The sequence below is a fragment of the Lontra canadensis genome, unplaced genomic scaffold, assembly GCF_010015895.1.
Source record: "Lontra canadensis isolate GAN:19392208 unplaced genomic scaffold, GSC_riverotter_1.0 scaffold207, whole genome shotgun sequence".
NCBI lineage: Eukaryota > Metazoa > Chordata > Mammalia > Carnivora > Mustelidae > Lontra > Lontra canadensis.
The window spans coordinates 200,788-213,127 of NW_022631201.1; the positions used below are offsets into that span (position 1 = coordinate 200,788).

At 39.0% G+C, this 12,340-nt stretch overlaps 1 protein-coding gene across 1 annotated transcript; it reads left to right on the top strand.

Annotated features, from left to right (window-relative positions):
* The first annotated feature begins 8,385 nt into the window (after nt 1–8,385).
* SPIN4 (spindlin family member 4) lies at nt 8,386–11,635 on the top strand. Its single transcript, XM_032848760.1, has one exon. The coding sequence runs from the start codon at nt 9,013–9,015 to the stop codon at nt 9,760–9,762; it is 750 nt and encodes a 249-aa protein (XP_032704651.1). The 5' UTR covers nt 8,386–9,012; the 3' UTR covers nt 9,763–11,635.
* The last annotated feature ends 705 nt before the right edge of the window (nt 11,636–12,340 follow it).

Here is a 12,340-nt window from a genome sequence, read left to right on the forward strand (position 1 = left end):
CCTCGGTGCATCTTGTTATCTTTGTTAAAGGACTCAACTTTCCAGAGATATAGGGAAATTAAAACTGGTTTATATTGATGTAGTATTGGATAGGGAAAAGGACTACCTTGAGGCTTATATCTATACCTATAGATATAGATATATATCAAAAAAAGAAAAAAAGAAAAAGAAACAGGTGTATGTATGAAAAAGTTCAAGTTAGAAAGTTATGGAATATGTTCTATTGAACATCTAGTTGTAATGGTAAGTAGGTTAAAAAAATCAAAGAACAAGAATCATGAGAATGAATTTAAAAAAAGAAAAATTTTATATATGAATTATACAGGTTTTGGGGCAATTCCAGGAGCTTAATATATTGTTTTCGCCTGATTTTGGGATTTTACAGTTTTATGGGGACCCTGTGTTGTTGTGTTCTTGTTCTTTTGGCTTATTTCCCTGGGGAGGGTCCTGCCATATTGTTTTTCAGTCCATCTTTCTTGAGCTGAGTTGCCCTGCCCCCTACTAAGGGGCTGGACTCTGTGGAAACTGGTCTTTCAGGCTTTTGTTCTCTGGAGGTTTTTGTTCTTTGGTGGCTGTTTTTGCCTTTTCGGAGATACAGAGGAAAGTAAACTGTCCACACCCGGACCTCCACTTCAGAGAGAAGTCTCAGTCTTCTCACTTCTGGATGGTCCAGAACACACAGACTCTGCCTCTGCAAACTCCGCTGAACACCACAACCTCCCACAGGTGGTGTGCACTCCCAGCCATCGTCTCAGTGGTTACCTGAGGCCCCTGCTTGTCTCTGCACTCCTGTACCACTAAAACCACAATCAATATTGTTCTGGACTCACTCATCCATGTTGGCTGCCATTGGAGGACTGCTGTTTGTAGCTTACATTGGGTACATTCAGGCCTGGCAGTGGCACAGGTTGCAGAAGGCTGTGGGCTGAGGGACCTTCAGCTGGAGCCCATGCCAGGTTTTCTCAGGCATGTGTGGGCACCTGCTGTGACTGCCCTGGGACCGTGGGCTTACGTCTGTGCCTGTGGCCACCTGATACCACCAATTGTCCCTTACAACCCTTTGTTCTTTTTGAGTGCTTTAAACCAGACTCAAAGTTAATGCTGGTCCTCAAGCACAGAGCACTTTTGTATTGGGGTATTACTTTCCAATGGGTCACTTCTGGTGGCTTCTCCCCCTTTTGTTTATCCTCTGATATCAGTCCGAGCTTTTCCACTCCTCTGTACTTCTCCACTGATGATCTTCTCCCCCCGTAGAGATCCAGAAGTGTATAATCTTACATCTCAGGCTGATTTCATGGGTGTTCAGAGTGTTCTGGTGGATATTAAGCTCAATTCAGGGGATCAGTTGAAACAGGGTTTCCCATTTCTCTGCCATTTTGCCCCTCATAACCTGTATGTAACTTATTTATCCATTTATTAGTTGATGATCATTGGGCTCTTTCCATGATTTGACTATGGATCATAATGCTGCTATAAACACTGGAGTACATAAACCCCTTCGAATTTGTATTTTTGTATCCTTTGGGTAAATACCTGGTAGTGCACTTGCTGGATCATTGGGTAGTACTATTTTTAACTTTTTGAAGAACTTCCATACTGTTTTCCAGAGTGGATGCACCAATTTGCATTCTCACCAACAGTGCAAGAGAATTCTCCTTTCTCTGCATCCTTACCAACACCTGTTGTTTTTTTTTTGTTGTTGTTGTTGTTAATTTTAGCCACTCGGAGAGGTGTGAAGTGGGTATTTATTCATATATATGTACATATACATGAACATTACTTATCCATAAAAGTCAGAAACACTACAGGGATGCCTTTCCATTTGGAAAGACAGGATGTAATGTGGATGGAGCTAGAGAGTATTATACCAGGAAAAATAAGTCAGTCAGAGAAAGACAAATACATATGATTTCACACATATGTGGAATTTAAGAAACAAAACCTATGAACATATGGGGAAAGAAAGAGTTATACCAAGAAAGAGACTCTTAACTACAGAGTAAATAGTACTGTTACCAGAGGGGAAGTAGTTGGGGTGCTGGGTTAGATATATGAGGGGTAGTAAGGAGTGCACCTGTGATGAGTGCCAGCTGTTGTATGTAAGTGTTGAATTACTAAATTCTACAACTGAAACTGTTACACTGTATGTTAACTAAGTGGAGTTCAAATAAATAATTTAAAATTAAAGGACTTACAAAATTCAACACCCAAAACACAAATAATCTAAACTAAAACTAAAAAAAGGGGTATGGGATAGGTGAAGAGACATTTCTCCAAAGAAGACATCCAGATGGCCAACATACACATGAAAAGATGCTCAACATCATTCATCATCAGGGAAATGCAAATTAAAGCTGCAATTAGATATTACCTCATACCTGTCTGAATGAATTGCCTCATACCTCATACCTGTCTGAATACCTGTCCAAAATAAAAAGACAAGAAGCAACCATTGCTGGTGAAGTTTGAGAAAAAGGAGCTCTCTTATGCTGTGGGTGGGAATACAAACTGGTAACTGGAAAACAGTATGACACTTCCTCAAAAAGTTAAAAATAAAACTGCCCTAGAATCCAGTAATTTTATTAATGGGTACTTAGTCCCAAAATACAAAAAAACACTAATTCAAGGAAATATAGGCAACATTATTTACAATAGCCAAATTATGGAAGCAACCCATATATCCATTGACAGATAAATGAATTAAAAAAACGTGGTACTTATATACAATAAGTATAACAATGGAATATTATTTGGCCATATTCAGAAATGAAATCTTGCTCTTTGCAGTGATATGGAGGATATAGAGTAAAATGGTAAGTGAAATAATTCAGTCAGAGAAAGCTAAAAAAATCTATATGATTTCATTCATATGTGGAATTAATGAAACAAAACAAATGAGCAGACAGGGAGAAAGAGAGAGAGAAACCAAAAAAACCAGACTGTTAATTATCAGAACAAACTGATGATTACCATAGGGAAGGTGGGTGGGGGCATGGGTGAAGTAGGTGATATAGATTAAGGAGTGTGCTTGTCATGATAAGTACTGGGTGATATATGGAATTATCAAATCACTATAATGTACACCTAATGCCGATATAACAATGTAGGGGCTCCTGGGTGGCTCTGTTGGTTAAACATCCAACTCTTGGTTTCAGTTCAGGTCACGATCTCAGGATAATGAAATCAAATCCCACAGCAGCTCCATGTTTAGTTCAGAGTCTTCTTGAGAGTCTCTTTCCCTTCCCCCTCACTCTCTCTTTCTTAACCTCTCAAATAAATAAATGAATCTTAATATATTTATTATACTGGAACAATTTTTACAAAAATTTCCAATCCTAGGAGATCTTTGTTTTGATTATTTTATTTTCTATTCTAAAGTTTCTGTTTGGCTCTTTTTTTATACCTTCTATTTATTTGCTGAGGTTTTCAAGATAATTAACAATTGCTTACTAAAGCCTTTTTGTGATAGATGCTTTAAAATCTCTTTCAGATTATTTCAATAATTGATTTATCTCAATCTTGATATCTATTCATTTTCTTCCATCATTCAAGTTGTGATTTCCCTTGATCTTTGTATGACTTATTATTGTCATCAAATTCTTATCATTTTCAATATTATAATATGGGGCTCTGTAGTGTTTTGTTTTGTTTTGTTTTGTTTTGTTTTTATCAGAGAGCATTCTTGTTGTGATGTACCTGGACGGCCAGGTGTGTGTACATGTCAATGTCTAGTGGGATTTCCTGACACCCCTTTTGCAAAAGTGGAACACTGACTCACACTACCTCATCGCACATGTGTGAAATAGAAATTTAACACCCTTGTCAGATCTGCCAATACCTTCATGGTGAGAGATGGGTACTGACTCATACCATCTCACTGCCTCCAAGTGGATGTAGATGTGGAAGTTTATCTAACCTTTGTACCTCACTAACACCAGGGTGTAGGGAAATTTGGGTACCATGTATTCCCATCTTGTTCTCCTCATTCAGTCTCACTGATGCTAGATAGGGATGCAATTTCAGTTCCTCACTGTTTCACTAACTCCAAGAGTTTTGGATACTAGAATGTTGTCTTGCCCTGCCTTGTTCTGTGTTATTCATAGTTCCATTGCTGTTGTGTTGATATGGGGGCAGCGTGAGAAGAGGCTATAGAATCGAGGTCACCAACACTACCTTATACCATCAGCTAAGGGTGGAGGAACAATGTATTATTAAACCTCACTGACACTACATAAGAAAGTTAAAACACCGCACTGCTTGCTTCTGTTGAGTGTGGGGGCGGGGGAGATCAGTTCTATGCTCAGCTTCTCTTATACTAACTACTCTGACAGGGAAGCACTGCCATATTAAGGAAACACTGCCATCCTAGGGAATCACTGCCTGGTTCTGCCAGATAGGTCATGGAAAATCAGCTGTCTAGTTGATTCCTGCCAACACTACATCAGAGGAATTGGAACATCATCTGCTCCCACTCAGCCATGGAGAGATCAAATTCCTGCAGTAGGTGGAAGATCAATTCCCTGCATTTCAGGCTGTCAACTAACTTTGTTTCCCACCACAAACCACATACCCTGTTTCTTAGTCTCGCATACTCTGTGCTCCAACCACCATCTTCTGACCAGTTTTTCATATATCCTATGCTCATGCATCCCTCTGTGCATTTCCTTCAGCTGACTTCGACTGAAAAGGCCTCAATATTCCACCACCTTCCGAATGTCTTCCTTTTGTTTTCCTACTCTTTCAAGTTCTCTTTTTTTTAAGATTTTATTTATTTATTTTACAGAAAGAGAGACAGTGAGAAAGGGAATACAAGCAGGGAGAATGGGCAGAGGGAGAATTGGGCTTCCCGCAGAGCAAGGAGCCTAATGTGGGGCTCGATCCTAGGACCCTGGGATCATGACCTGAGCCAAAGGCAGCCACTTAATGACTGAGGCACCCAGGTGTCCCTTAAGTTGTCTTTTCTCATCTCCCAGCCATAATAAATTACTACCTCCTTTGGTCCCCAGTGCTTAATTTATACATGCCATAGTATGCATGTATTATAATCTAGCTTGTACAATGAAATTAAAAGCACTTATGCCTATCTCCACCCCCGTCCAATTATAAATTATAACTATATCTCACAAATTTATTTTCAGTAATGTTTTATTTATCCAGAATTTGGGCTTCCAGAAAATTACAACATTTGAAAGACTGCTCTGAAACTGGCTATAAGGGACAAATCCTTGCCACTGTGCCTTTTCAATTTACACTCAGGTCCTGACCAAGAGGTGAAGGACATTAAGGAGGACATGTGATATGATGAGCACTGGGTGTTATACACAACACTACATCAAAAACTAATGATGTTCTATATGTAGAGTAGTTAAATTTTTTAAAAAAGAGATCTTGAGTGTAAAATAGAGCAAAGGTTTAGAGATGGGACATAATCTAGGGTGTTTGTAGACAGACCTGGCAGGAAAAAGGACATATTTTAGGGGATGACTGCTTAGAAGACCACAAGTACTTACCAGGAGTTGGTTCATGTGTTAAGAAATTTACTTTTATTTATTTTAATATTTACATTTATCCTTTGAGGTAGATGTTATTATTATCCATGTATTGTAGGTTGATGGTGCTCTCCTAATCATTTTCAGATGTCTGGACACATTCACAGGGCCAGTGATCTGCATGTTTTGAAGGGATGAATCAAGCTGCTATGTGAGATTTTAAGTCAATAGGACTTTAATCTGTAGAGGTTGTGTCAGAGTACCTGCTTCATTAAGGAGGATTTCTTTGTATTGGAGCAGAGCGGCTAAAACCACTTATTTCATAAAAAATTATTGAGTACCTACTCTGTGTAAGATACCTGAGATGCAAGATAAAAGTTATTTCCTGATGGTTTTATAGTTGAGTGGGCAGATATACAAAATATACATTTTATCATAGTATGGTAAGGTTCACTGAATCCCTGTTAGGTAATGTTAGGTAATGACTTAACATAATGTTAGGTAATGACTTAACATTAGAATCATAGTTTTAGAGAAGAAAAGATATAAGAAATTGCCTTGTCAGGCTGCTTTGTGGGCTTGTGAGCAAGAATTCCATGGAACTGTGTAACCAAAGGTCTGAGTGAATTGTTTGGCCTCCATTTGTGTGACCTGTGTGTGGTCGTCCCTACATGTCAACTGCTTTTTTTTTTTTAAGCAAAAGGAGCTTGGCACATCTTGGTATAGGAGATTACCACAAAAAAAAAAAAACACGTTTTTTTGTGGATCATAATCACACGACATTTGCACGTCTCATTTCAGTGTGTAAGTTGTATATTTATGTGAATATATACAGACCACTATGACATTCTTTTTTTTTAAAGATCTTATTTATTTGACAGAAAGAGAGAGCACAAACAGGGAGAATGGCAGGCAGAGGGGAAGGGAGAAGCAGGCTCCCCGAGGAGCAGGGAACCCAATGCTGGGCTTGATCCCAGGACCCGGGAATCATGACCTGAATCGAAGGCAGTCGTCCAACCAACTTGGGCACCCCAGTGCCACTCACTATGACATTCCAAAGAGTTTAGAAATTTAGTGTATGTAGTTTTCTTGCTTCCTCAGAATTACTTTCTCAATGTGTAGTATTGAAGAATCATCCCATCTTCAAAGTCCTTGGCCTGGGAAACACGGGGAATTGGAGGTCCAGAACATTCTGCCCTTTTAGCTATTAAATGGTACAAGGACTAGGTTTTTCTCTGTCCCTGCCTTGGAAGGTATGAAATGTGGAGGCAGCCAGTATTTTCATTTTGCAGCTCTGTCTCCTACTTTTCTACATTTCTAGATAAAATGGTGACCTTTATTTTACCTGTAATGACATGAGGTATTGTCTTCTCACCAGTGAAGGATGGAGGAATGAGAATTAGGGAGTAGACTTCCCTGGCTTTAATTACCATCTCGTAATGTAGGATACAGGGCTAAAAGTTTTACAGACATTACCATTTAATCCTCATAACAACCCTGTGACTTGAGGTGGGTGAAATTACAAACACTTTCTTTTCTATCTTTCAGATTTTCCACAGGAAGATGCAGTAGTCCTATAATCAGAAAAAAAACAAATATATACAACAGAAGCCCTTTCATTTTTCTCACTATAAAGTTTGTTTTTCTCTCCATAATTTTGTCTCAATAGCCTACTTTTCCACACATTGTCCTTATCTCATATGTGGATTCCCATGGCATTAAATATTATTTGAAAATATGGTTTCTACTAGCTCAATAAGTCCATATATGAAGGTAAATTAGCTTCATTACCTATTTTGTCATAGGTCATTTAGCACAAATAATGGACCATCCACACAAGAAACATTATGGGACAATTAAAAATCATGTTTCCAGAGTATTTGATAAACTTGGAAAATGCTCTTGATATAAATTGGAAAAAAAAAGCTATAAAAGTATGAAATCTCACAATTTTGTAAAATATAAAGAAGAAATCAGAACTAACATTTTGCTGTATATCTATTTGGTAAGATCTGTAAGGTTTTATAGGCGAGATAAACACGACACCAGGCGAAGTGGGTGCAAGGCAAGATTTATTAAAGGCACTCTCCCGCGAAGTTTCAGGGCTCAGGAGAAGGGGAGACAGGAAAGTTGCCGCTGGGAGGAGGTGGGCACCCTCAGGCAAGGTTCCTCAACTCTGGAAAGCAGAGTGGGGAAAGTCGACCTGAGAGGGAGTTGGTGGGGATCTTTTATCTGTCTCCTGCATAGGTATCGGGTTACCTATGAAGACATGACGTGGGCATACATCCTTTTGGCAGGAGAGTCAAGGATTAAGGAGGGGGGTAGGCTGGAAGAAGGTGAGACCCCGCGGTGGCGAGACCCCGAGGCGGTCAGCTCTTCCTGCACTCCGGGAGCCTCCGGAGCCGCCGGTCATTTCTATTGTTCCTCCTGCACTCCCGGAGCCCGCCGACCCAACAAGATCAAAGTTAGTTTTGTCTTTTATTTCACTGAATTTCAGAAATTCTCCATGTCAGTACATTTCTTTTACATTCAGAAAAGAAGATCATTAAAAAAGGCATTACTGGGAGTGATAAGGTAAAAAATATAAAGGAGAGTTTGGATCAAGATGGTGGGCTTTTTCTTCACTGCTCTCATATTCCTTAAACTGAAAGAAAATAATTTGTATGTACAAACTCTGTTTATGTGTGTATTAGATATTATTTTGTAAAGACTTTGTAAGGAATTCCTGTAAGATAGAAAGCAGATGGAGTGGCTGTGGAGACGGCTGACGGGTGAAAGGCGGCCAGAAAGAAAGAGCAGGGGAGCCGACCTTTCTGGCTCCAGTTTGAGGGAAGCGGTCAGGGAGCGCGTGAGGTAATGAAGGAGTGAGACACTGTGACTGCGTACTGAACGCGGGTGCGCGCACTGACCCGCCCAGTCACTGCAGGCCCAGCGGAAGGCGGAATGGCAGGGGGCGGGGCCGAGGAGCAGGCGGGCTCTAAGGGGTCGAATTCCTGAAACAAGCAAAAACCCCGGCGCCAGAGCTAGGCCCGGCAGAGCAGCGCTGTGAAGCCGAGGCCGCGCGGATTTGTCAGAGACCCTCCGCTGCCTGCTCCTTTGATGCTGCAGTCATCCCTCTTATCCCTTGACTACATTTCCTGTCGTCTTCTCAATCACCGTTTTTGCAGATTCAGCACCAGCGATAACAGCTAAGTGGTCAATTCTGGGACTCGGGTTGGGAGTCAGGGTGGGTGCGAGGCGTAAGCAGTACAAGCTAGCCCGCCATCTGCTGCAGCAACCGCCACTGCTGCAGACACCTCTCCTGGGCGGGAAAGGAGAACACTGTCAAAAGGTCCACGCTGTTCCAGTGCCCACGGTCAGAGTTAGAACGTTTCTGTCAAGCCTTGGGGAGAGCCTTGCAGTTTGGGAAGGAAGGAAAGACTCAGAGATCACGAAAAAAGATCTCATTTTGGGTAGTGTTGACTTTTTGTCATCTTAACTGAGGGAGTGGCAGCTTTGCTTGAGCCTCCTTAAACCCTGAGCCATGTCACCCCCAACTGTGCCCCCGATGGGTGTAGATGGCGTCTCCGCATACCTGATGAAGAAAAGGCACACCCACAGGAAGCAGCGGCGCAAGCCCACTTTCCTTACGCGTAGGAACATCGTGGGCTGCCGCATTCAACACGGCTGGAAGGAAGGCAATGAGCCCGTGGAGCAGTGGAAGGGCACTGTGCTCGAGCAGGTTTCCGTGAAGCCCACTCTCTACATCATCAAATATGATGGCAAAGATAGTGTGTATGGGCTAGAGCTGCACCTAGATAAAAGAGTTTTAGCGTTAGAAATCCTTCCTGAAAGAGTGCCAACTCCTCACATTGATTCGCGCCTGGCGGATTCCCTGATTGGCAAAGCAGTGGGGCATGTGTTTGAGGGTGAGCATGGTACGAAAGATGAATGGAAGGGCATGGTTTTGGCGCGAGCCCCTGTGATGGACACTTGGTTTTACATAACTTATGAGAAAGATCCTGTCCTTTATATGTACACGCTGCTGGATGACTACAAAGATGGTGACCTGCGCATCATTCCAGATTCCAACTACTATTTCCCTACAGCAGAACGGGAGCCTGGAGAAGTGGTCGACAGCCTCGTGGGCAAGCAAGTGGAACACGCCAAAGATGATGGGTCCAAGAGAACCGGCATATTTATCCATCAAGTGGTGGCCAAGCCATCCGTCTACTTCATTAAGTTTGATGATGATATTCACATTTATGTCTATGGCTTGGTGAAAACCCCCTAAATTCATTGTGCTCTTTGCAAAAGTCATGGAACTATTAAATGTAAAACGTCATGTTCTTGTAATTGTGAATTTTTGGAACAGAATGGTGTCAGAGGTTCAGGAATTTATTATTACTTTTTACTTATTGTGCCTCCAAATCTTACAACGACTAGTCCCACAGTTTTGTCCCAAGTGTACACTGGTACTTTTGATATGGCTTTGTTCTATAACTGAATGTTTAATTTGGGTGTTAATAGAAAACTGAAAAGTATTCATTACCATTGGAACAATGAAAAACTAAAGAAAAATCAGTGGAGTAACTCCACACCAGATCCTTTCTCCCATTTTATTATCTCCCCTTTCTTCTTTCCAGGTAACAAGTGTTAAGAACATGATGTATAACCTTACACGTTTTCCCCATCCACTTACAGAAAGTTTGTTATAGTCTCTTCTGTAAAAATGAAAGCCACATCATTTCTCTGTGATTGCTTTTCACATTTGGAATATCCATGATATCTGTTCTAATCAGTAGCTGCAAGTCTCTCTATCTCTCTATCTCTCTCTCCCTCTCCCACCTCTTGTCCTCTCCCAGTTCCCCTCTGCCCCCGGAATTTACTTTGTATTTGGTATAACACAGAGGTCAAATTATACATTCTGTTCACATCAGGTACCTGATTAAGCCATCACATTTATTAAATAAATCACCTTTCCCCCTCTTCTTTCTCTCCTTCCCTCTAGCAGCTGCATATACAGTACATTTATATACCAAAAAGGTATTCAGGCATTCTATCATTGATGGTCACTTAAATTATTTCCTTTCCTTTTTTGACCATAGCACTGCTGCAGTAAATACTGGTGATTTTATTTCTATTGGGTAGATTCCCAGAAATGGGATTGCTAGGTAGGGATATATTTAATTTTAAGTAATATTACAAAATTACTATACAAAATGAAAGTGCTCATTTCCCATTATTCTGTCCAATACTCTTTCAAGTTTGCAAATCTGGAACGTGACACATTAAATAGTAATTTTTTAATTGACAAATTCAAGGAGGTTTGTTTTTTTAACTGTTTGGATTTTTCTCTTTTGTGATTTGCCAATACGTATCCTTTGCTCATTTATCTATTGAATCTTTGATCTTTTTCTTATACATTTCTAGGAATTCTTATTATATTTCTCTAGGATACAGAGTAATCATTTGTAGCCAATCTGTATTTTTTCCATTCTATCACTGATCTTGACTTTAGTGGTGGTATCTTTTACTTTATAGTTTCTTACATTGTTGTTTTTAATTTTTAGATAGACTGCTACCTCCTTTTAAGTTTTTTGGTTTCACATCTTTTTCAGATGAGTACCTCCACCCCAAGTCATACAAATAGTCACCTATATCTTTTTCTAAAATTTTAATTAATTTTAAGGTTTTAGCTGTTTGAGCCATCTGGAGTTTATTTTATATATGGTATAAGATAAAAGTTCAAATATACATATTGTTCACATTGGATTCATGATTATGCTATCATATATATTAAATAAACCACCCATCTTTCAGTCTGTGGACCAGTATCCTGTCGTTTAACTATAGTGGCTTGACCATAAATTTTGAACTCTGGTAAAGCAAGTTACCTCTCATTGGGTGTTTCTTTTTTTCCCCATTTCTTCTTTTATATAAATTGTTCTAGAAATTAATTTTTCTATGAAAATTGAAAGCATTCTTTCCACATTTCAAAAATTCTGATATCTTAGAATTGTGATACATTTCAACATTTCTATTTAGAACACAATTTTAATGATATTAACTCTTGCCATTCAAGAGTTTTGGTACCTCATTAAAATCTTTTGGTTTTGTTTTTGTAATGTTCTTCATATGGATCCATTACATCTGGTTAAATTTGTTTCTAAATATTTTTACAGACTTTGTCACATTTTGAATTGGGCATTTTTTCCTCCTTATTTTTAACTTCTTATTTTTGACAATATAGATAAACTACAGAATTAACTTCAAAAATTATCTTATTACATTTTTTAAAGTAGAATAATTTCAATCTTCTAGGTATATAATCATTTCACCTGCAAATAGTGATAATTTTATTTATTCAAAATAATGTTTAATAATGATTATGACAGATATGCTCATCTGGTATTAGATTTCATGGAATTGTCTTTAGTGTTCCCTATTAATGTTTGGTTTTGGTTATTGGCAAATAGTCATTAACCTTTAAAATGTTTAAGGAGTTTCTTTTATTCCAATTTTTCCATGTCTGTTTCACATTAGGAGGCTTAGTGAAAGTGGCTTCTGGAATTTATCAGATGTCTTTCAGCATCCATTGAAAAAAATCATATGATTTTGTTTTCCTTTAATTTGTCAATGTAATGAATTAGAGAACTAGATATTTGATGCTGAACCAAATTTGTGTTTCTGGAATAAATCCTACTTAGTCATCTTATAATAATCAAATAATCATTTGATACATTGCTAGATTTTATTTACCAATATTTTTAGAATTATTCCATTTACACTTCAAACTGAAATTCTATTTTTTTCTTTTTTTTCTTTTTTTTAATTATATTATGTTAGCATACAATACATCATTAGTTTCT

Excerpts from the sequence above, each read along its gene's own strand:
- SPIN4 (XM_032848760.1), top strand. The coding sequence starts at position 9,013 with ATGTCACCCCCAACTGTGCCCCCGATGGGTGTAGATGGCGTCTCCGCA.